At 40.5% G+C, this 26,423-nt stretch overlaps 1 protein-coding gene across 1 annotated transcript; it reads left to right on the top strand.

The window, feature by feature from the left end:
* Positions 1–8,497: 8,497 nt before the first annotated feature.
* Positions 8,498–25,408, top strand: dennd4a (DENN/MADD domain containing 4A; the record flags this gene model as incomplete). Its single annotated transcript, XM_079223980.1, has 30 exons — positions 8,498–8,808; positions 9,011–9,257; positions 9,345–9,414; positions 9,551–9,720; positions 10,578–10,816; positions 10,939–11,005; positions 11,123–11,181; positions 11,280–11,424; positions 11,751–11,926; positions 12,240–12,340; positions 13,258–13,476; positions 13,921–14,066; positions 14,464–14,484; positions 15,962–16,095; positions 16,430–16,562; positions 16,910–17,116; positions 17,219–17,347; positions 17,469–17,613; positions 18,787–18,909; positions 19,938–20,048; positions 20,665–20,739; positions 20,835–21,670; positions 21,763–21,979; positions 22,596–22,687; positions 22,792–22,967; positions 23,253–23,616; positions 24,115–24,232; positions 24,519–24,681; positions 24,791–24,855; positions 25,272–25,408. 30 exons carry the CDS (start codon positions 8,498–8,500, stop codon positions 25,406–25,408), a joined length of 5,196 nt encoding a protein of 1,731 aa, XP_079080106.1.
* Between the last annotated feature and the right edge of the window lie 1,015 nt (positions 25,409–26,423).

The following is a 26,423-nucleotide window of genomic DNA, read 5'->3' as shown; positions in this document are numbered from 1 at the left end:
GAGTTTTCTTCTTTATGACCAGTGTTAGGATGGTGTCATGGAAATTATCAGCACTTAAGCAGACACAAAATAATTGAAAATATATTAGAGACTATACCTTCACTTAGAGGTAAAAAAGAAGTGTCTTCTCAAAGGGGGGATACAGTACACTTTTATGTTGCTATGGCCAAAGAAACAACACATGATTAGGCCCCGTGCTTCTTGTACAATAAGGTCACACACACACACACACACCGGAGAAATGAATAACACAACAACCATGAGCTATTGTAATCACGTGTTGGCACCACGAGGACTCAAAGGATGTATTGCACATGTTTTTGAATATGCATCAAAAATAATAAAATACATGAATAAATGGTAAAAGTGAATGTGTGATGTCAGTTAACCTTTGCAAAATGACATATTATCAGCATTGTTTTTGAGTTTTTTTTATTTTCTGATCTACAGTATTTTCTGTTAGTTAAATTAGGTTGGATGAAAGATGTTCTTCCAGCCTTATTGAAGCTCATTATTTGATTCCTCTTGTTGTAAATTACCACCAACAATAGGCTCACAAATCAGTGAGCAGTCCCAATTATAAGGTTATTCCATCTGTATTTTTCAGCAGGGATATTGACTAAATCTGTGTCTATGATTCATAGTGCCCTTTTTAGTCATAACTAATGACAAGCTGTCTCACAACTCAAAGATGACCAATTATATTTACATAAGACAGACCAAAGTAAAGCTGTCACAGTATTGGTCTGATTTCAATTCTCAAAATAATCCCCAACACAACTTTGGCTCTTGTATTATCCGAAGTAAAAACAGAAGATGCTGTTCCTGTGAAACTCCTTCTCTCTGTCTGTCACATGTTTGTTAAAGAGGCTCAGACTGTTCAAATCACTAGGTTTGGCTTCATCTTTTTGCAATAGGATGTGTTTACTTTTTCTAAATAGCCTGTTGCTGTGTTTCCCCAGGAGACACATTGGAGGTATTGACAAGCCTTCATCTTTTCATCCTCCTTGTTATTTAAAGGAGTGGAAACTGACTGTTTTTTTTATATATTGCTCTTGAGCGAGGTAATTTGATTTGTTTCTGTAGAAGCTATAATTCAATGTCTCGTGTTTCAGTCAGTAACCAATGCAAGAAGTAAGATTTCATAACACTATTTGTCGTTCTGTCGGTCTTAAAACAATAATCAGATGCCCATATCATATGGGAACAGTTGTTCTTGCTGTGGCCGTTCTTCTTGTTCCTAATCGGCACTAAGACTTCCCTTATTACCGGCTTCCAGTATAAGTGATGGGGACAAAATCCGCACAAAATGTATTCAAAAGTGGATTGTAAGTTAATATGAGGCTTCAACTGTCTGAGAAGATTTTTAGAACAAAATTCCCTCTTTTTGGTACGATCACTCCAGCGCAGCTCAGCAAAGAACAACTGTCCTAGGAAACGCAAAAAGGGGAAAGACTTGCTCAGACTGCGGGGGCCTCATATTACCTTCAGATACATTTGTGAATGTATTTTTGCACAGAATGAGAATTCTGTCCTCCATCACCCACATTACATTGGAAGTGCTGTAAAAACTATACGGAATATTGTAGTGTGAATATTTTTGTTTTAAAACGGATTGGAAAATTGTGAACCAATCCTTCAAGGTAATACAAAAAAACTAACTCAGGTAGTCCTAAACATTTTAAATTTGGATTCTTTAGTCAAATTATTCAACTAGTATATACTAGAGTGAATAGATGCATATAATTTGTTCTGTTAGGTCACAATATAATTTTGTGATTTCCACAACGAAAACAAGAAAACTACATTTAACATGACTGTTGTCAGCTAGTATAGATACATTTCAAATAAACAAACTTCCTTGAGCCTTTTTGAGTTTCTTCATTCATTCATCCAGACAACACTATCGCGGTAGATTTGGAGACCTCTGCTGAATTGTTATTTGTTTAGTCAATATTTACCTTGTTTTCCCTCACAAACCCAAGAGTTTTACATAAAGCAATGGTGCAATCATGAAAGTCATCTTGGAATATCACAAATGATACACAGCGGCAAGAAAATACAGAATGTGATGTGTGATATGGAAACTTGAATTTTTTTGGGCTTAAACCTTTTTTCAGTTTGTTTGCTGGGTTATTTATCTTTCAGGCAGCAGTAAACATGTAGATCTGGAGGCCTCTGTTGAAACTGTACATGTGTTTCAGATAAAGGGTGGTGTTGGGTCATTTCTGTAAAGTCTATAAGGAAGGCATTTTATAAAGGTCTACTTCAGGTAATTAGACAATAGTTTGAACTCAAATGAATGATCTTGACTTCAGAGATTAGACTTGCTCAGCACCTGATCTCACTTCCTGTGAACACCTTGACATCTGAAATACCAGACAACATGATGAGGACGCTTTGAAGGAGAGCAGATGATTCATCTTTTTCGATTCAGATATCCTTGACTGGAGTCAGGGGCTTACAGTTTGTGCATGATGATTCAATCTCACGCGGACAATTGAAAACCTCTCGACATTCTCTGTTGCTGCTGAGTATTCCAGTTGTCATTCAGACTCTCTTTTGAAATATATATATTTAACTATTGCTTCTCTACTCACATGGGACAAAGGTATACCAAATGTGATTTATCATATATTCAGTCCACTTTACACCTCTTATATTCTATATTTTATCCATTCATCCAAATACTCTATGACTGCTGCTAAATACAGAATATTGTTTTTTCTTAATATATATGTTCTCTAAATGATTAAAAAAAAATCTATTTGCACTTTATCATCTGTATTCACTTTCTATGTTGGACTGGAGAGATTTATTTTTTCAACTCCGCTGTATGTTTGGTATGTCGAGAAATTGACAATATAAACTGACTTTGACGTAATCTCTCACTTTCCAACAGTTCACTCTCTGTAAAGTGTATATAACACGTCAAACACATTTTTATTTAGTGACTGTGTTGACCACAAACCTGCAATGTGGATGTCATTATCCAGTTTGGTGTTGTAACTATAAACATATAGTTACAACACCATATAGTTATAACATATTGTTACAACACCAAAGAAGACACAGTCATATCTGCAATCTTCCGGTATACAAATATGGTCATTTGTAAATTTCAACGGAACTGTATGTCTCGATGCTCACCACATGAGGGCAGTAGAGGGCAAGACAATGGGCCATGTTCTCTCTGGCTACAGGCACTGCACCAATTCAGCTGACTGTCTGTTGATCTCAACTTCTCTCTTTATACTTAATATTTTATTTAGGTATTTTTTACAGTTAAACAAGAAATACATCCTTCAAAAGTAAGAAAGAATAAAATAAATTAACCATGTATCTGGCCAAGAAGGGCCATAAATACAAAAAATACAAAAGAATGTTTAAGCAAGTTAAGTAAAAATAAGAAAACAAAAACAACAATCAAAACGACCATGTAACACTTCAACAACGTTGTCAGTCAATCGTGTCAACCATACATTCAGTCCAACAAACAGATATAAGAAATGACTGCAACTTCTAATGTTAAAGTGAAAGCCCTGCACAATTATTAGTCTATTTTTTTACTATTGTTGGGGTAATTTAAAATTTCGGTTTTTCAAACTAGACTGTGCATGCAATGCATATGATTGATGTATATATCAATCATACATATGTCTTCATTGTCTCTGATGGGGAATTTGGTTTGCAACCAGGTACACATCACACAATAGTGTAACTGCTGTGTCACTCAGACTCAAATTTAAATAAAATTAGGGAATTACAGTTAACTGTGTACATATTGTTCTGGCAGAAGGATATTGCAAGACGCATGAAAGGTGGCATGTATGTTATTAAATAATTGATCATAAACAATGTACTACTATAATAATCATCATAATAATTACTATTATTATATGAACCTGTCTTCTCTGTACTTTTATGGGCTGACATTAGCATTATTTTGACTATGCAACTACTTTTAGGCCACCAAAAAGCAGTCAGAGTTCTTTATTCCTTGCAGAAGGCTGTACAATAGAGCTGAAACGCTTATTTGATTTGTCAATAAAAATACAATTGATCTGCAACTATTTTAATAACTGTATAAACTTTTTGTAATGTATATGTAGAAAATCAAAACGTGTGCTGTTATAACCTTCTCAAGTGTGGGGATCTGATGTGTTTTCCTTTGTCATAGGTGATAAAGTATTTATATTGTTTTGAGATGGTATTTGCCAGGTCAAACATATTTGGGGGATCTCATGTCACATGAGACACTTAATAATTATAATGGTAGTAACCATAATCATGTCAATAACAGGCTATGATGAAGCTCTATAAATATGTTTTCATTATTCCTCCTGTACGCAGAACATCGTTTCCTCACAGGCGCAGACGCTGCTCCTCTGTCACCGCTGCCAGGAGCGTCTTCTGTGACGTCCACGAGGTTAGTAATCAGTCACGTGGGCCGCGCAGGTCTCGATAAAGCGCTGCTCAGGACTACACGGGCTATTCGGATTCATCCTTTCCTCTGTGAATTTTTTTCTATAATAACAAATTAAGTCAGAGATTTTTAAAAATCGCCGAAGCATACAGTGAGGAATACTATTTCGTATCAACAGAATTCGTGGTTTTGTTTCGACGTAGGTTCATTTTCGACAGATCCTCTTTCAATTGAGATGTGAGTACATTCTTCTTTATTGAAAATACAAACAAACGACGCCCACACACCCAGTCTTTATAATTAAGGTGCGTTATATGTTTATTTTTTAACATTGCGTGATGCATTTTGTGATGAAGTCTGTTGGCGTTACAATCGAGATCCTTTGATTTATTATTTTGTTGTTGGATGGTTGATTTCGGACAATTGACCGACAAGGTAAATGTGTTGTATTATTGCTGTCAAGCTATATGCATTGCAAGAATAATTCAATGCTTTATAGTGAGCATCCCAGCCAGTGTGTGATTCCCTATATTTACAGTATGTCCATTGGAAACAAAGAAGCCATACGGAGGCTTATTTTATTGCATTACGTGTTTGCTCCATAAGATGGCTTCTTGTAATGTGGGCATCTGAGAAACCCCCTCTGTAGTATTGTGGTTGCTATGGGCAGTGAACAAATGCTGCCGGCTTTGCACACAATGCAAGTGTTGCAAGCTCACCATGCAGGGTTCTTATTTTCCAGCACTACCATAGACTATTTTCTCCTTCATCTTTCTACTCTATTTATCTTGGGCGTGTGTGGTTTCCTCATCAAGCAGCCGGGGTCCCCCCCTGTCAAACATAAGGAATGCAAATGGCTTCTGAGGATGAGGGTTGCCTTCATGGCTAAAAGGGAACAGATGCTGAGTGAAATGTGGTGGTTCCCTCCACCGATCAGACTGCCCCATCCTCCCTGCCCTCCCCCTGTTAACACAGCCTTTAATCCTGCACAGCCAGAGACTGACCGTCCAGCAGCCGCTGCCTCGGTCTCTTGGGCCACAATTAACAACACTATGAGGCTCAAATCAAAAGTCAAAAGGCCTTCATTTCTGAGCTCAAAATCACATGCAGTTTAATTATTTTTAATGGTTCGATGTCCAAATCATGCATGACTGTTTAATAAATGTTCCTTGCATGATATTGGGAGAAAAACAATTTAAATGCTCCAATTATAACATCCATCTTGGATTTAATCTCATTCTTTTTGAACATATTTTTGCCACTGTTAAAACTCTAAACAAATAACATGCTTTCATTATTTGTATTTTTGTCAAAAATATTACCTGACAAACCATTTGTCAGTTCCATCTTTACATACTCTGTGTGGACATGTCAATAGGTCAGGTTGAACGACAAGGAAAAGGAGTTCAAGGGATGAACAGTATTTACATGTAACCAACGGTGCAACCACAAAGGGCATATTGCACTATTTTAAATGAAGTGACTAGCAGATACAGAATACAAACTATATGTTCTCGAACAGTGTGGGAAGTTTGTGGCTGCTTCATAGTTGAAATGTTGGGAATATTATGGGCCGAGAGGTAAACACATCTCTGTCAATCCGCCATCTCTGCAAAGCTGACAGTTGGAGGTGACTCATAAAAACAATAGTGGATGTGAATAGGGAAGTTTACTTGTTGGAGGAAATCCGCTGTGTCCTTATTTGTGCTGCTTTTATGAAGAAAACTGTGGTGAATGAAGAGATGTCAGAGTGACTCACTTCCAGTCTTGGGCAAACATATAAGTGCTTCCAATAAGTGAGATAGGAATAAAGTCAAAGGTCTCAAAGGATTTTAGAGGTATTTCTAGATTGATTAACTGATCTGTCAAAGGGAAGTCACTGTGTACAAACAACAAAACAAAGTACACAACACATAACAGCAAAAAGGCTATTTCTGGTAGCCATACACAGCATTATCAACCTTAGAAACGAATGGAAAACAAAGTAAAAACACACAAAAAATTGCAAAAAGGGTCAAAATGTGGACAGGCTAATTCACTGAGAGGGAAGATGAGTGTGTAATAGCTTCCAGTTCAATGCAACAAAAAGGCCAATAACATGATGGAGAAAAAAAAGAGATGAAACCGAATCTATTGTTCAGCGTATTTATGTTCAGGGTATATCTGTAAATGTTTGCTTTTAAAATATTTTAGTCTGAGAGACTTATTTCTGAACAGAATACATCTGTGATAATGACACAGTCAGGGAGAAATGATCAGTCTCTCAGTTCAGTGTTCAGTTTTAATGTTGTTGCTATGGTTTAGATATCATTGTAGGCCTCTGTGTCCTGCTGAGGGGGAGGAATAGATACAGTGGAGGATGTAGTCCTCGTTGGAGCTGGAGATTATATCTATATTTAATCCTGAAGCTTCCAAGTATTATACGACACATCTGCCATGCCATCGGTTGTATTTTTAGCAGCAGCATTCACACGATACCTACTGAGAGCAGGTATTTTCAGATTGGCATAAGTGTTGTGTCACACTAGTTAAAGTTACAGAACATGTTGGGCTTTAACTTCTAAAATGAAATGAAATGGATTTAAATACAGATAACAATAAATCTTGATTTTCTTTCTTTATCATAATCACTGAGACGTGGTTTATTTGCAGACATTATCTGCAGTCGGAAAAGTTCGATTAAAATATACTTTATCTAATATGAGGAAAATACCGTCATATTTTATATTCTTGACAAGTCATTGTGGGTAGTTTAAAGTTGTTTCTTTTATTCTGCTCAGTCAAAATGCTTTGGTGGAAGGACATCAGAAAAAGCTGGAAATCTTTTAGTTTGGCATGCTGAGTCATCGGGTATACCCTCAAGGCTCAACACTGCATAGCACAAATAACTTGCATCATAACAGCCGTCAGCTAATCAGGGAAAACGCTTAGAAGCACATGTCGGCCAAAACACTGCAAGACCATAAACAATCTTGTGATGATGAGTCAACTCCCACTGATAGCAAAGTGGCTTGTTGATCATGAAATATATTAGAATTTTGAATTGTTATGGTTTCTGCTAGACTCAGAAATGTGCTTGCTACCAAATATGATCTTCTATTTTCCATGTTCTCATGTTAGCGGTGAGTTTCACGCCCTAAGCCTGTAAGCAGTGCTTAGCTTTCTGTCACATCACTCGGCCACATGGGAAACGGCACATAGCTTTAAAGCTAGTGGAAGCCAAAGCACTAAGAGGGTGAGATAGTCACAGCCTCTTGTGTGCCATGGTTCCTAGCAGTGACACATCCAGTGCAGAGGAAGGGAATAACTATGCTAACTCCATTACATCCCAGTGGGGAAAATCATATACAGCTGGTTATCAGTTTGCTACTGAGTGTGGAGGAACTGCTCAGAGAGATAAAGCAGGCTCTTCAGCTGAAGCACAATAAGCTAGCCCAGTGCTGAGAGGGCTTCCAGGGCTCCGTGCTTTGTGATAAAGCTGTAACAAGCTGACTCACAGGCACTCGCTCTGTTCCTTTCTTTTCCATGACATTGTTTAATGCAGAATATATGTTGTCTGAATATTCCTTCAGTAAGAGCTCAGAAACGCCTTTTTGCTGCAATTCAGTGCACCTTCTCTTCATTTCCCAATGCTCTGTAAAAGTTCTGGTACTTTTCCTTTCTGCACATGTTTCTTTCTTTTTTTTCTACAAAGGCATGTGTTTTATTTTACATAATCGGTCATGGCATATAGCAAGGTCATTGGTCTTAAGCCCTCCCATATTTCTTGTTGAAATATGGTGTTTTTGCAGGCAGGAATGCAAGCTAAATGGTCCCAGATGCTCTCGTTACATTATGTTGTTTCTTCAGTATAGTATGCATTTGTAATGAAGTTAATGTCTATTTTACATGCTGCATGAAATCTCTATTTGTGTGTTTAATGCAACAATCAGCCCACTCTGCTCTGCCAGGTCGTTTCCTGATGGCAAAGGCCTATTATTTAAAACAAAACTACAGCGGGCAATATGATTAAAGTGCATAATGGAATTCCTCCCCTTCTATATATTTCAGCCCACACTGTGGGAATGGGAAATGATGGAGGATAAAGGGCCTCGTGTAGCCGATTACTTTGTGGTTGCCGGTCTCACCGACGTGTCCAAACCTCTGGAGGAGGAGCTTCACTTTGACGAGGCCGGCCCCAAGTCTGTGAAACCAAATGCCCCCATCACCGACGTAGCTGTGGTGATCCGCTCTCTGGGTGAAGAGGTACCCCCAGGATTCACCTGTGTTGAAAGCACCCCCTCAGGCCTCTCTGCAGAGCTCAATGGAGCCAGCCTCAGGGGCCCGCAGATATTCCTGTGCTTCAAGCGAGGCAGAGATAAGCCTCCACTGACAGATCTTGGGTAAGCAGTAATCCCCAGTCACTGACCCATTACTCACCCAGCACCACTAATCACTTATCTTGGGTCACTATAATCTGCTGTTAAACACATCCTCTATTGCGTCAATGAATACACTATCCAAGCGCTCCAGTAATATTATTTAAAGTCTTGTTTGAAAAAGATCATATAAAAAAGGTCATTCTAACAATCCATTGTATTTCAGGGTTCTGTATGAGTGGAAAGAGAAACTGAAACCTGGATGTCACCTCGTCCAGACCACACCCTCAGGTCGCCCTGCCAACATCAGCAGCTCGTCGTCCCAACGCATCTACATCACCTATCGCCGCGCAACGAAGAACCAGCCCCACACTTCACTGGCCGTCACTGATGTCTGCATCATCATCCCCGGCAAGGGGGAGACGCCTCCTCACACCTTCTGCAAGGTTGACAAGAACCTCAACAGCAGCATGGTGGGAACGATCTCTGAGATCACATATATCTAGTGTGCCTGCACACATAATGCAGGTTTTGATTTGATGTATTTTCTCATACTTCAGTGGGGATCCTCAGTCTACGTTTGTTACAAGAAGTCTCTGGCTAAAGCAAACACAATCGCATACAAAGCAGGTAAAGTGGCATGTAGAATTTGTATTATGGGTTAAATCTAATTCAGAAGTAATCTGATTGAAGAATTCAGTTGTATTCAGGTACTCTGCCTGTAAATGAACATGAAACCAACTATGTTTGACTGTGTTGTGTCTAGGTCTGCTGTGTAGGTACCCTGAAGAGGACTACGAGTCCTTCCCCCTGCCTGAGTCTGTGCCTATGTTCTGCCTGCCCATGGGGGCAACGGTCGAGTGCTGGCCAGCACACACCAAACACTCCCTGCCTGTTTTTTCCACATTTGTACTGACGGGTGCCTCTGGAGAGAAGGTAAAGCCACCTCTCTACATTAGCAGTACCAATAACTATGTTTCTTTTTCATATATTTTTATGATACGTCATCTTTTTGGACCCAAACCTGCAAAACATGCATACAGATTTTGCCAAAGAAACTATCACTCCCTTCAGAGTCCTGTTTGATTTCATTACATCATCATCATCATTAATTAAGCAGTTCCCCCAAAGTTGGCTTAGTTTTCTACCCTTAAATACATAAGTCCTCCCTTAATTGCTTTATTTCAGGCAGCCTCTCCGTCTTCCTATCCCCCTGTCTCTCTCTTTGTCCATTAGTATCCCGTATGGATTAGTTTGTTGATGAACGGCAGAGTTTTTCTAAGAATACCAGACAATCTTAATCAACTTCTAAACTCTGATTGGAATCAAAAATGTTCTAAAGGCTGTGTTTGGAATACTAAAAGGCTTTAAGTCTTTGGAAGCAATGCAGCATAAAAGATTTTTTTTGCAGCTCATCTTTTGAATAATGGATAGCTCATGCACCAGTTTGGCTGGTGCTTAGGTTTTAAATGCTGAATGCCTCAATGCTCACTCTTTCTTCCCTGCAACCTATAGTCTTCTGCAGACTAGTCTCCTGATACTTCAGGCCTGGAATGATTTGTTTATGTATTTGGGAGGCATAACTTCAAAGCACTGAGTGTTATTAAGATGAAAATTCTCTAGTGGAGTCGACACAACAGCTTACCTGAATAACTTCTTTCCAACAGTCTCTGACTACTGTTGTTTGTGTCTTTGTAAAGTTTGCATCCAGGTGTTAACAAGTCTTTTTGTGACTGCACTTTTGCATGTATTGGATATTATTTGCCGTTACACTGTGATCATTTTGCTTGCAGGTTTACGGAGCTGCCATCCAGTTTTATGAACCTTACTCAGAGGAGAACCTGTCTGAGCGTCAGCGCTCACAGCTCGGCCTACCAAGTGCTTATCTTGGACCTGACGGGAACAGGAGTGTTTACAGCAACAAGAGCATCTGCCTACTCTCCCACTGGCCCTTCTTCCAGTCCTTCAGGAGCTTTCTCACTTTCCTCTACCGATACTCCATCTCTGGACCACATGCCCTGCCTATTGAAAAGTTAGTAGTGTTTTACAGACTCATTTTCTTTGTTGAAGTCTATCACTCAATCAGGTTAAAAGTTTCAGGTATATTCTTAGTCTAGCCCTTACTGCTATATTAAATTATTTTTTCACTCACAGGCACATCTCTCACTTCATGCAAAATGTGCCGTTCCCCTCCACTCAGAGACCACGCATTCTAGTGCAGGTGAGCTTCAAAATCATTTGGTTTGACATGAATGTCTTTAAACATGTTGTAGTCATACGTTAAATCCTCCACCCACTCATGCTCTAATGCTTTAACACTACTGTGCGTCTTCCACAGCTGTCTCCACACGACAGCCTGATACTCAGCCAACCTGTGTCGTCTCCACTGCCTCTCAGGTAGAGAAACATCAGTAAAATGTCAAATTATAACATGAAGACGTACTATATTTGCCTCATTCTTGATGTGGGACCATTTTTTTTATTTGTGTGTCTAGTGGTGGAAGCCTCTGCACATTACTACTGAATCTGGGCCCGAAGAACGCAGCCACTCTGCTGGTGCTGGCTGTCACAGAGCACAAGATCCTGGTTCATTCCCTGCGTCCAGCTGTGCTCACAAGTGTTACAGAGGCCCTTGTGTCCGTAAGTCTTTTGTTCTTTTTCTTTCCTTTTCACTATTCCTGACAATACCACGAAAGAGGGTGGTCTTTAATGTGATTTATAGCTACAATGGAGGATAATGTAAGCGGCAGAGCTGCAGAGTCAATGAGCGACCCATAATCACACCAGAGAAGACCCTCTGTTATTATGTTCAACAACAATTACCTCTGAAAAATTATCTGAAAAATTTGCATATGAAGTTCTCAAAAGAGAAATAAGAAATATGTCTGATTAGCTCCATGTATAAACCTCTTCTATCGTCCTTGCAGTGTATGTATTGATCATACTGTATTGATCCTCCCTTTCAGATGATCTTCCCCTTCCACTGGCCGTGCCCATACATTCCTCTATGCCCGCTGGCACTGGCCGGTGTGCTCAGTGCACCATGCCCTTTCATCGTGGGTGTGGACTCCCGATACTTTGACCTTTATGTTCCCCCGGCTGACATCAGCTGTGTGGACTTGGACACCAACACAATCTCCCAGTAAGTGACCTCTGTGATAGATGGCCACTTTCAACTTTAAAAATCATCTGCTCAACGTTTAGGTTTTCACAAGTTCATCCCAAGGTTATCGGTATCTGTCAACTCTTGTGTAATGATACGAGCTGGAATGTGAAATGTTCTAACTGTATACATTTTCATAAGCGTTGGTCTCCCACATCAATGCAAGAGCTATTTTACAGAGAGATTACATTGTCAGTGGTGATGTCAGTGAATCTGTCTCCCTCCTTACGTCTTTTTGCAATGTTCCTTGACTGTCCTCCCGTGTAATGTAAACCATATGGTGTGCTTTCAGAAAGGATGACAAGAAGGCTTTAACGTGGAAAATCTTGCCCAGGAGAGCCTGCAAACATCTTCTGAGTACTCTGAATAAACTCTATCAGCAGCTCACTGAGGGTGAGTCCAGTCTGAGGCTGTGTCATTTTATATAGTTTGTGGTTTCATGAATAATTTATGTTGGCTACTTGAGTCTGTTGAGTCAGCCTGTACTGTCAATTTTACAGGAAAACATCATTGGATGCGTACACTGTTATATGAAACCAGCAATGTTAAGTGTATCCCAGGGGATATGAAGTGTAAATTAGTCTTTATTCTCTCCTGCTCAACCTGCTCCATCTACTTAGATTAGTCATTAACGAGATTCTCATGAATCCCAGTCTACAAAGGAGCTCTTTGATTGCAACACATTTACATGTGTCTGTTTTCTGCTTTCACTCCATTATTGCATGCTAATAGTTGTTTATAACTGTGGTTGAGGGTTTAATTTTTAGTCACGCTAGCTAGCCCGTGGCTCGGTGACAGTGTTGGTCGGTCCTTCATTTAGCCTCAGCCGTACTTTGTGTTTATTGCTAATTTCCAAATGTTAGCATGCTAACACGCTAAACTAGACGCTGATCATGGTAAGTAGCCAGCACATTAGCATTGTCCTTTTGAGCATGTCAGCATGCTGGCATTTAATTCAAAGCACCACAGTGCCCACAGCCTCACTGCACCTCTATCCTGGATGTGATCTCTTTTAGTTTTAACAGAAAGAGTTTGGCTTAGTTTATTCTGCTGGTCCTCAGTGTCACATTCATTGTGCTGTATGTATTTTAGCAATAGATAAATGCTATTTGGTTAGCTTATGTACTGTATAGTCAGAGCTGTGTGCTGGTCAAACTAAATATTTCTCTTCTTGTCCTCCACTGAATATTGTGGGACAAACTACATATGTGCTGCAGTTGTTTGGTTTTTAATAAGCAATTATTTATTGCTAATTTGTTCATGTGTTTTGTGGTATTTGTTCCACATAATGTACTGTTGTGGGCTTTCAGGTGGTCAGCTGAACCGTGAAGATGTGCAGATGGAGCACATAGTAACTGACCTTGAGCTCAACGGTGGGAAAAGCCTCCACACTCTGGAGCTGGAGATCCAGGAGGCTTTCCTGAGCTTCATGGCAGCCATCCTACGAGGCTACCGTTCCTACCTGCTGCCCATCACCCAAGCCCCCTCTGAGAAGACCACCGATGCCAGCTCCCTCTTTGACATCCAAGGTACTGGATCTTCACTGTTGTATTGTATGCAATCACAAAAAGATGCTGAGAGGCTATTGTAGCCGTGCCAAGATATGATTCAGTGCTGTAGTGGGTCGGGGGTTATGGTGTGAGTGCTGCTGCAATAAATGCTAGGCCTCAAACACTGATGTGATGACTGGTGATTTAGCTTAAGCGTCAGTGGAAATTAGGTTTGGTCGACAAATCAGACAAACTGTCATGATTTACGGCCAAATGTCCTCGCGCATCTGTGTGCTATTATGCAAGCGGAGCAGCAGAGAACAAATTGTTTCGTTCAACATTATTTATTTCCTGTAAATGTTGGACTGCATTTTGACCCCGCAAACGTTCTGAAACAGCTTGTTTAGGGAAGTCCAGTTTTATAATTCGATATTAATGTACACTTTTCATGTTTGTTATTACATAATGTATTTTGTTTCATAGGCTTTGTAAAGAGCAGGGACCGCTCCCACCAGAGGTTTTACTCCCTAATGACCAAGACTCAAATGTTCAGCCGTTTCATCGAGGAGTGCTCCTTCGTCAGTGATAAAGACACCAGCCTGGCTTTCTTTGATGAGTGTGTTGATAAGGTGAGCTTTTCAGATTATATTTACAATGGATTCTTCAGAAGTGCTGCATCATTTTGCTGTGTAGAAAACAAGTGCTCCAATGACAACATTTAGTTTGGCCTCCACCTGCTTGGAGAAGAAACAAAGCTGAGGTTTTAGGAAAGATGAATAACATACTGTTCTTTCAATTAAACTGTCTCATTAAGGTCTTGGTTTGGTTGGAAATAAACAAAAGACCTAATTAACACTTATCTCAGTCTCACTTGAGCCACTTATTAACATCAGTGCTGCACTTTTCTCATCTATAATGCGTTCTATTAAGAGTGCTTTTCAGTCTTCTCTTGCTGTCTTCCTCACTAATTTTCTGTCTTTTGCTGTCTCTGCTGCTCTGTTTGTCATCATGCTCTCTACCTGGTAGCTCTTCACCACTGGAGGCAAGGTAAGCAACCAGAGCATAAACACTGTTTTCAGTGTTTTGTGAGTCTGTGAGGGAAAGACGAGAGTGGAGCTGAAAGTGCAGGAGAAGTCTAAATTGTGAGGATGTGCATTAGCTGTCAAAGTGTGTCAGCAATCTGCATTATTGAACCAGGTGCCATTAGAATAAACCACACAAAGAAGTTATGCAGAATTTTTAGAGACTGACGCTGAGACAGTGAAATGTGTGCTTGCTTTTCACTGAGATGACTGTGCACTATCGTGACTAAAAGTTTCTCTGAAATATAATATCAAAGAATGAGGAAAACAAAGATGGAGGCTATAATCCTTATTTGTTGAAATGTTATGAGTTTTGTTGTTGAAATCCCAGGGGACATGGACTAGTCCTGTTCATTGTCAGTGAGAGTGTTAGACAGCTTTCATTAACACAAGCTGCCTGCCTACACATGTTTTTTGTAACACGCCAAAAAAGACAAAACATCCCACTCTCCAAAAAACACGCAGTGCTTGCAAACTTGTGCAATCCGGATGTCACATTTACATCCTGCATAAACAGTGGGAGCTCCTGTACGAGCGGTCATTGCGGTTATTATTGAGAAGTGGAAGCATTGATTCATTCAGCGTCAACGCTGCTGAGGTTGACAAAGAATGTGTGATTGAGAAAGACCCTGGGTGTAAGAGGAAGGGCAACAAATGGAGAAACACTGAGCGGAATCGAAGCGAGGGCAAATAGGTCAGTGAGATTTAGTTGACTGAATCATCCACTCGACTGAGTGGAACAAACTCCGTACCACGGTGGCACCAGGGAGCTATTTAGCCGCTGCCATTATATTAATGTTTATTGTGAAGCTCATGTCTAAGATAAGCTGGTAATCGATTTTGATAAGCCAAGTGAATGTGTATCGGCAAAGCAGGCTTTTTTATGATCTCCCAGACAGCTATTCAGGAGGGATTTTCTGCTAAAAGAGAACATGGCTTTACTTTGTCATGCAACACAAAGGAGTGCTACTGCTGTTGTTCTCAGACATGACAGGAAGGCACTGGAGCTTTGCTCATGTTTCTCCATACATCAGATCAGTCAGTCAGTTCTGAGTTGAAGGAAAGGCAGCAGTTTAGAATCAAGCACTGCTGCCAAAGCAGTACAGTTTAATTGTTCCATGTCCCTGGAGCAACATGGCATCCATTTTGTCCAGGTCACTGCAGCCTGGATTCATTTAGTCTTGGGGGAGTCATAGGATCAAGCCTCTGCCATGGCAGTGCCCTTTAGATAAATGGATTGGGAACGTGGGCCAAATTTCTGATGTAGATGGTCTCATTACTAACATCTGTTTGTCCTTACTGACTCTCAAATCTGACCTGAGGGCTCATACAGTGTCATATGCCCACAGGCAGCATTAGTATCTAGATATATGTGTGTTAATAGCAGAAATGAGAGGGAAGAACAGAGGGACGAATAATGACAAATGTGTTTTTCTCACTAGATGGACAGTGAGCGGCCAGAGGAAACCAGACTGATTGAACTGGATGAATCCTACCGCAGTGAACACACGGTCTACATCAACCCTCCAGAGCTGCCTCCTCTGCCCCAGGGAGAAGAGCATCCTCTGTGCTATAGGTACCACACTGCTGATCAATCTCTCAACAGCAGATACAAGACAGACATTTTCTTTCTATTCTGTCTTGAAACACACTTCAAGAGCATTTCTCAACGACACTAGGTGTACACAGTGCAGCTTCTGGAAAAGAGACATAGCGTAAAATTGCCTCTTGTTGTTGAAGAATTTGTGATTATTTTGAGCCGCAACACATCGCTTTTGGATCCTTATGTCAGTGCTCAAGCTTTCAAGGTGTAAGAGACAAACTGTTGTGCATATCACTTGGCTAGCCAGTTTGGGATTGATGTCTATTTCAGTTTGTCTGTATGTGAGTGAATATATGTCTTTCTGCAGCTACTCTGGGTTCCCTGTGCTGAATGCTGAGCTCCTGGAGCCGCTGGAGGGACCAAATCCACCCTCAGCCGGCATGGCTTCACGCCACAGCAGCCCAGCCAGCCCTACGGCCATCTTTAGGCGCTCGAAACAGGTCAGCCATATGAGGAGTGAGATTTTCTTTAAAATAGACTCGAGAAGTGAATATTCACTTTTTGTTATAGAAATACCATATGCAAACCCTTCTTTTTCTGCTGCTGCTGTTTTTTATTTTTTTATATATACCTTTACTAGCTTTTTCTATTGTGAAACCATATAATTATAGATACACATTCATTGTCAGCCCTAATCGTATTTGTTTATTTTTATGTTTGAAATTTAAGTTAAACTCATTTTAATTCTCTTTTCATTCTGTATAATGATGGACACTAGTATAATTATGCAAATTTGGTTGCTAGAGGATGATAAATGAAATCTACATGTGATCTTGTTTTATCTCAGGAGATCAAATCAGCTCAAAGGATGGCCAAAACCTATTCATCTGTGCCTCAGATGTGGTCCAAGTGTCTGCTGCGCCACTGCTATGGTCTTTGGTTCATCTGCCTCCCAGGGTTTGTTGGCACCTGCCACTCAAAGGTGCGGGCTCTGCGCACAGCTTACGATGTGCTGAGAAAGATGCAGGACAATAAGTTGCAGGCTCCAGATGAGGTGGGAAACTGCTGAGTATAAGATAACCATGTACCATATTAGACTACCAAATACATTACTATTGTCGATACATTTTTTTAAACCTGGTGTTATCTGTCCAAGGTTTGCTACCGAGTGTTGCTGCAGCTGTGTGGGCAGTATAGCCAGCCAGTCCTTGCCGTCAGGGTGTTGTTTGAGATGAAGAAAGCTGGAGTTCAACCCAACGCCATCACCTATGGGTACTACAACAAGGTGCCTGCTCTTTCAATGCACTGTACATACAAACATACAAGGAAGCAATAAACAAGCTAATCTGACTCTAAATGTAACACTTCCAATTTTAAAATGGTAATGTACATGTTCATTGCTTCAGGCGGTGTTGGAGAGCACCTGGCCCTCGACAACCAGAGGAGGCTACTTTTTATGGGGAAAGCTGAGGAATGTGATTTTAGGTGTGCTCCAGTTCAAGCAAGCAGCGAGAAAACAACAGACGCCACACAGAGATCCTCAGCTTTCAGGTAAGAATACTAATGTCCTGGCAACATAGAGTCTATTATATCACCTTTTCATTGATAAAGGGTGACCCTAATTTTCATGTTGAATTCCGTTGATAATCACTGATATTTTTATAAGCAATACTTCCACAAACATCTGGTGAAATATGCTCCCCACAGTCATCCCTTGAGTTTTCAGAAATACACAATATGTGAACTTAGATTTATTCATTTAAAATTGATTAATTATCACAAAGATAACAGCAGAAATGAAAACACACTCTTATACACTATTGAATCATCCACATATCAAATCACTGCAATTTATCAGCTATAACATATTTTTTTATCTTATTGCCCAGTGTTGGGTGCATGCAAAATGTTGAATGCACCCACACTGACCCACCAGTTTTATACCCAACTAATCAGTTCTTTAGTTGTTTTGTTTGAGATTGCATTAAATTCAGTTGTAATTACTTTTCAAACTCAGTAAAGACTGAAAATATATGATTTGTCTTACTTCCTGTAGTTCTTAATGAACATACATGTAAATTAGTATGATCCTAAGTGAGCTATTGCTTCTTGAAGGCCTCTTTCCTGGTCTCATAAGAAGGTTTATCACAACTCCAGCCTCCTCCAGCACATATCGTTCCCAACCCGCAAGTCTTTAATGACACTAATTAAACAGTAAAGAGGTTTTCCTCCACAGCAGTCAAAGCACACAGGTTGCTCTTGATTGCAATCCCTAACTTCCACAACGGCCCAGTGAGACTCTTATTACCATAATGGCATGTTAGGAGCTCTAATGAAAACATCATGCTTTACATTTACTATATTTGTTTTGATTTCATTCACCTCACAACGAGTGATCATATTCCCAAAATGGTAATGTGTTCACGTTCAGTAGCCTGAATCTTTAGTTATTTCAGTGAATACTTTTTAAATTTAATGGGATTTGTTCAGCTCTCTTTTAAGTTGAAAACATGACAGAAAAGTGAAGCCTTAATTCTCTTTTGGGACAGATGACAGCTATGTGGCATTCAAAGCATTGCTGCATCTTTGCAGTGGATGATAACGATTACAGCACTTTTCAGTGATTGTTCATCTGGAGCTCTGATACCAGCTGGGCTCTGGATTTTCAACTCGGTTGGTCATTTGTTTTAATCACCATCTCCCTTTTCTGGTATCTCCCTTCAGACGGCAGTGATCTTGACACAGTCAGTCATGGCAGTTTGGACAGTGCTAATGATTCTGCTGAGCGTACTTATATCGACACCGACTTCACTAAAATGGATTCCAGTGATGATGGATTTAGTACAGGTAGGAAAACACGCGTGTGGTTCTCTTTTCTTCCAACTATTTATTTCTCATTGTTTAATTGTGTCACTACTGCTCCTTGTTGATTTGATTTAATTCCCCACCGTAAAAGTAGTCAAACCTCATGATTCATAAACCTTCATTTTGCATTTCTCTACTTAAATGTCACTGTACTCAAATATTCTTTTGATGTCATTGAACATTCTGCTTTCTGTCCACCACCTGACACCCACAGAAAGAAAAAACAGTCTTGACTACCAAGATATGCTTCAAAGCCATCCCAATTTTACCAAGTCCAAATGTAACAAGATCTTATCTGAACAGTCAAATGTTCTTTTTATTATAAATTATATATATATATATATATATATATATATATATATATATATATATATATATATATATATATATATATATAGAGATATATTATAGCAAAAATTGCTAATTACATTTCAATGACATTCAATGCATTATTTTGTCTTTTTGCGAGAAAAAAAATGTAGATTAGATTTAGACAACAAATGGATTAGTTGCCTTGGCAACACTGTCGGTTTCTTTTCTGTATCATATTATGACTAATGTACTGTCGATACATGGCAGTAGAGACAAGAGGGCTTATAGTAGTCTATCATCAGGATAAAGCTCTTACACTCTAACAATATTATGGACTTGCATCTTGCTCACAACTTGTCTCATGTTTCTTATCCCTCAGCAGAAATTATATCAGAGTAAAATAAACTAGAGTAAAGATTTGAGCTTTTTCCTGCAATTTGACCTTCTGAATATGATGCAAGTTTTCAAAGACTCTGTTCCTCTCCTACTGTTTCTGCTTTTCTATTCTGGGAGAGCTGTGTGCTCTATGCTGAAGGGAATGTCACCGCGCTCTGTTGATGAAAAACTCAAATTAGTTGTCACTTGTGAAGCAATCCACAGAGACAAAATATAAATGTTTTGATTCACTCTTTCTGAAAGAGGAAACTAAGCAAGGGGAAAAAATTAAACAAGAGAGTAAAGCCTTTTATCTTTTCCAGGTGGACAGTCAGACCAAGGCTACGATTCACTATCCAAAGAGGAGGAGAGGATGTGCAGCAGAGAGAGCAACAGCTCCCCGGCGGTGGAAGACAAAGGACCTCGGCAGTCCAGTGAGTTATGGATGAGCTTCTATCTCCAATCTTTGACACTTAGCTACAATTTCGGTAGGAGTGAATCATCGCTTACCGACAGCCAAATGAGCACTTTCTCTTTAAAAGCGTAGGTATCATATGGCAGTGTGGGTGTACTGAGTTCTCCACACGTCCATTTTCTGATATATTTAAATGGTTTTGAGAAACAGACTGTGTTGATGGATGAACGTTTACGTAAGGTGTTTGCATGACAGATTTTTATCTTGAATGCTGTTGCTAATACCAACATGCCGTGTCTGATGTAATCTCTGTTCCAGCTTTCCTGATCAATAGTCCTCACTAATTATTGTGGGCGTTTCATCAGTGGCTTAATGATTGACTTAATATTTTGGGATAGAATACAAGACAGGCACTTTTAGGATTAACAGCTGTCCCTTAAGGAACCATGTAGCAGCCAGTTTTACCCTTCTTCAGACCACTATAATAGCTTTACGCTTGCATAATTGCCAGCACTGCAGCAACTGATTATTTTCTATGTTATATAGATTTTGCATGAATGCAAATGGTGGTGTTTATTATTTTTGATGGGCTTGCCGAATGCACGAAAATAATTTGGTATAATTTAAATCTCCAGCACTTCAGGTCGAGGTTCCAATCAGCAGCACCTCTCCTTCTACAAGAAACAGCAAATCAACAGATGTCAGTGCTGGTGAGTTTAATTTATAAAGAAGAATATCAATAAACCGTTATGATTGTGTCTATAAGCCACAGATCTCAGTCTTGCCACATGTGTTTTTATCACAGACAATGGTAACAGGATGGTTTCCAATCCATCAAGTGACATAGTTCTGTGTGGACCTCTGCCAAAGAAAGAGAGGCCCAAATCTCTGGACTTGTCTGGGGGACAAGAAAGTCTTCGGCTCACCGTCCCTCACCTTTGCTCAACAAAGCAGCATCACCTCGCTGCCGACAGACTGCACGGGGTAGAAGAAGAGGAGACAGAGACCGGTAAACAGAAACCTCTGGTGGAGAGAAGTGTCAGCTGCAGCGGTACAGTTGAGAGGCCAGTTGGGTCCATCGTGAGGAGTTTCAGCTGCAGTGCTGGGACTGTGAGGAGAACAGGTATTGAGAGGGGTTTTGATCCCCTATCATTGATGGCAACAGATGCAGTACAAGAGCGTGATGAGGAGAGCAGTGGCACACCCACAGCCCGCCGCAACCTTGCTGAAGAAATTGAGATGTACATGCATAATGGCAACAGCCCTCTGAGCAGCCGCACATCCAGTATGAACCTGCAGAACCCCTCAAGCCCTTTATTTACATCTGCCTCGTCTCCTCACACCTCCCCACGACCCTCCACTCTGCTCCTCTCCAACGCACACCTCCCGCTGCCAGTGAAATCCAGGCTGAGGCCGTCACCGTCTCTTCCTTTGGGTGTCTGTTCCAAAGAGAGGGAGAGGCCTTCCTCTTTGGTGTCTCCCTCCTCACCTACTCCATCATCCTCATCGTTCTCCATGGATTCACTGTTCACCCCATCTCTGGACATCTTTAAGAGCAGCTTCTTATCAGCAGGGAAGGGCGTGGCTGAGAAGGCTAGTCGCTTCTACTCTCGTCTGTCCTCCCAGACTTCATTAACACAGGTCGGTAGTGCAGCACTTCCCTTTACTGATTTCCCCAATATAACTGCTTATAAAACTACCTCCACAATGATTGTTCCCTTTCTCTCCTGCAGGAGACAAACTGTGACCGGATTAGTGTATCCTCACTAACCTCAGGAGAGGCAGACTGCTCCTCCCTGCCTGATAATGACTCCTGTCTAGACCCAGATGGCTTTACCTCTCCCCAGCACGGCAGTATATCCCGACTCAGGAGGAGCCCGGTTGCGGGTCATATCAACCTGGGCAGCCCCAGCAACCCCAACAGAGTGTTCAGACACAACTCCTTCTCTGGTTTGTTGCACCTCCTTTAAGACTACATAACAAATGTTTCTGGTTTTGGTTTTATGTTTAATATACGGAATCTTGAAATATGTGTTATAGAAGAACAAAACAATCCACAGCAGTTAGCAGCTTTTATGAAAGCGTCTCAGATGTGAAAAAGTCGAGGCTTACAGCCATGCTCGTTAAATTGCTGTTTTAACTGCAACGCTGTATTTGTTCCGAGTAAAAAACACTTCTTGACGATCTAAATTTAGAGTAAGAGTACGACTCAGTAATGGAGAGCGTCGGGTGTTCTGTGCGAAACTAGGCCAGCAGGCGCGAGGGTGGATTCACTGTGTAGGCTGCTCTGCACCCAGCCAAAGGCCCTATGCTACACATAAACACATGAATGTGCACATGTGCATGCACGCTCCTAGACACACCAGTGTGAAACACAGATTTGCTAAACCTCCACAACAACAACAACAAAAAGTCCACTGACTGTACACTTTGAAGGATGGGCCGCTGCCTCATTTCATTTTTCCACTTGTGCTGTATTTAATCCAGATTTGTAGAGCTTTGATTGTTGTTTAAATCTTGGCTTTGTTTTGTGTGTCTAATTGTATAATTTTTCTTTCGTACCCAGGTGGTTTGGCACTTCCTTCTAAAACGCCTCGCACTCCAGATTCTTCCCCCGACACCAGCCGCTTCCAACCCACTCCCAACTACACCATAGAGGTAAGTTACTCTCTTATGAACATTCCTTATCAGTCGATCCTCTGTAGACTGATTCAAACTATCATGATCGAGTGTTACACCATGTCTGCTGCTTTTTGTTGTAGGTGCTGATGTCCAGCTCCTCACTTTGTAAGACGTGTGACTGTCTGGTGTATGACGAGGAGATCATGGCTGGCTGGACAGCAAACGACTCCAATCTCAACAGCTCTTGTCCCTTTTGCGGCACAGCCTTCCTGCCTTTCCTCAGTGTAGAAATCAAAGACCTGAGACCACAGAGCAGGTAAATGCTCCCTTTATGCAGATCAGCATGACCCCAGTATTTATTCACATTAAGTGCACAACGCATAATTCACGCTGATAATCTAGCACAAGAGATCAAAGACATTAGACCTCATTGTCTAATTTTCTGGTGGCTAGCTGTTCGGCACTTTTTCCAAAAGCACTGACACACATGCACACACACACACACACACACACACACACACACACACACACACACACACACACACAAAATATTTTATTCCTGTGACCTCCTTAAACAAATCCACTCTGTGTCTCCCCTCAGGCCTTCTAAGGAAAGTAATCCTGTTACAGAGGAGATCACATCAGCATCTCTCAATCCCGAGGCCAAAATGTCTGCGGCAAACTGTAAAGCTCAGTCGCCCGCTGCTCCCCCGGAGAAGGAGGAGAGCAGCGGGAGTGCTGGGCCGACTCAGGTGACGGTGCCCTACTTGAGCCCCCTGGTTCTGTGGAAGGAGCTGGAAAGCCTGCTGGTAAATGAGGGCGACGAGGCCATTTCTTCCCCCACTGTTGTCGACCAACATCCCATCGTCTTCTGGAACCTCGTGTGGTACTTTAGAAGGCTGGAGCTGCCGAGTAACCTGCCGGCTCTTATTCTGGCCTCTCAGCACTGCAGCCAAGGAGACCAGGTACGCATGCAGCTCTCTGTCAAGCTCATTTTATAGTTGTGTGTAAAATGACCCGTTGACCATGAAGTCATCATTTTATCAACTCTTGTTGTGAAGGAATCATTTTACATTTAGGAATAACACTGTTTCACCTTGTTGCCACGAGTTAGATGTGAATATTGATTCCACTCTCACATCCGTTTGAAGCCGGGCCAAGATTGGCATTGATCTTCTCTTCTAATTCTAGGCAAGAAAGCAATTGAGCGTATTTTCCCAAAATGTCAAACTCTTTCAAGCATCTTATGTGTGTAGTTGAACAGTTTTTAACTTTGGTGTCTCCTAGTGGTAGTTTCACAAAAGACAAAACAGAGCCATGCTTAAAAATAGCTCATAGACAATATTAATTTTCACTGTGACTTTTTTAACTAATGAAAACTAAATGTCTATTTAAACACTACACCATGTATTGTTAAACTGAAGAGCTGTAACATACAGAGTAACAAGTTTTCCCTTTTGCAGACTCCTCAGAGCGTTTCTTCCGAGGACAGTAAGCAGGTGCTTGTGAGAATTATGTGGGACAATCTGAAGTTGCACAAAGACAAAGTCCAACCCTGCTATGTCTTGTGGAACACACATTGTAAGTCACTGAAGTGTTTCATTTAACAGGCTGAGGTATAATATATTGCAACGGTGAATTTATTTTTAGAAAATGATTCGGCTGGCAAGTTTGATCAAGGTCAGACATAATTTACATGTAAATTAAATGATGCATATGAAGTAACTAGAAAATCATGCATAATTCAGTTAAGGACTCTTATTTGTCATGCAGCCCTTATCTGTGCTTTACTTTCAGAGATGATTTTGACTGATGGGAGATGTATGAGCTTTTGATCAGGGTGACTTTTGTCTCTTGTTCTTTGCAGGTGCAAACTCCCTGGTGCGCTCTGGGCTGTGTGAAGAAGGCCAGCTCTTCACTGTGGAGCTACTGCAGGGTTTTGTGAGGAGCATTAAGAAGAGTGATGTCTATCAGCCCATGAGCCAGATCATCCAGCTGCTGGGGCCAGAGCTGGGTTTTAAAAGACAGAGGTGGGCGGGATAAAGAGTTTAGTTTTCAGCCATTTGTGAAATATCATATGACTGGAAAGTCTAATTGTTTTCTTCTTCTTTTTTCTACTCTCTCTCTCTCTCTCGAAAGGAGCCTCTACAGAGACTTATTGTTCCTCGCTCTGGTTGCTTTGGGAAAGAACAACATTAATATCAGTAAGTCCAAAAACACAATATCTTGTTTTTAGCCATGCTAGCTAGTTAGCAGTTGTCTGTTGCTCAGTCCCCCACTTTGGTCCTGACTGAAATATCTCAACAACTCTGTGATATGCATTGCCATGACATTTGGTACAGCAACCCACTGTACAGAGGATCAATCCTACTGACTTACTACTATTTTTTAGTACTTGCTTTTTAGACCAAATACCTGCAAAACAGATCCTCAGGCTTACTTTGTGTTTGTGTTTAGTGCTTAATCTGGTTAAAATAAGATGGTTAACATGGTAAACATTATACATGCTAATAACGTCAGCACCTTAGCATTGACCTTGCTTTGTTGAATACTACATGTTTCCCCAGGCTAATGCATTAAATGCATTTCAATAACACTTTCATTTCATCCCTCTTCACAGATGCTTTTGACCGGGAGTACAAGTTGGCATATGATCGCCTCACCCCCAGCCAGGTTAAGCTAACACACAACTGTGACCGCCCCCCCGGAGCAGGGGTCATGGAGTGCAGAAGGACTTTTGTGGAGCCAAGTCTGTAAAGTACTTCTCTTCTTCTGTCACATTATGTTTTTTTAACTATGGTCACTGCTGCTGTTTTTTTGTTGTTTTTTTTGGACTGCTCGTCAAACTCAGGACCAGCTCACCTGACTGGAGCACAGAGCTCTTAAGCACAATGGGAACATGACACTTAATGTAAACTAACTGCCAGACGTTTCTTGTATACTGTTAGAGCTGAAAGGCGTGGAGTGACAACCTAGTCGGTGTCTGTAAATATTTAAAAAATCCACTGTATTTTCAATATAACTATAGTAAAATGTTTGTACAGTTATGATACAGTCTATTTTATGACTTTGTTTCTGTTGAAGCTGTGAGTAAGTATGTAAAAGTTAGCGTGATTACGTTGTCAAAATTCACAAGTGGTCCTGGTGACCTAAGCCTGTTGTTGAGTGTGTGTATAATAAGTACTTGCTTTTAGACATTTTGTTTTTACAAAGCACTTTGACAAGATGAGCTCTTGCCATTCATTCTCATTTACGTAACGCTGTGGCCCAGCAGCCTACGCTTAAGTTACTTTTTATTTGGAAGCTGCAGATCTTACTGCACTGTTTAATATTTCCATTACATGCAATTAATATAGCAAAGAAATTCCTCCGTATCTGCACCCTGTACATATAGCAGGGCCATGCTCATATATCTGAATACACTAAACTAGATGGTAACGTAAACAATTATTAAAAATAATATAATTTATGAATCAAGAAGGGGATACCCCATTAATGTATTTGCACAATATTTTGTTAATTTGTTTATCCTTTGTACAATGAACCAAAATAACCCAAAAGGGAATAGTACTTCTATGATTAATTTACAGTTTTTTAAGCAATACTTTTTTTCATATGAGGATTTACGTGTTATATGGGACCACTGAGGATAGATTTCCTTATAAACAGTACAATCAAACTAATAGATGAATACAAATTGAAAACAGAAATGTTTTCTGTTAGTTTATTCAACACATTATTTTGATAAAGAAATGCATTAATTTACACAGTA

Source organism: Taurulus bubalis (genome assembly GCF_910589615.1).
Source record: "Taurulus bubalis genome assembly, chromosome: 9".
Taxonomy (NCBI): domain Eukaryota; kingdom Metazoa; phylum Chordata; class Actinopteri; order Perciformes; family Cottidae; genus Taurulus; species Taurulus bubalis.
The sequence above is the reverse complement of the archived record's forward strand: the minus strand, read 5'-3'. Positions and strand labels throughout refer to the sequence as shown.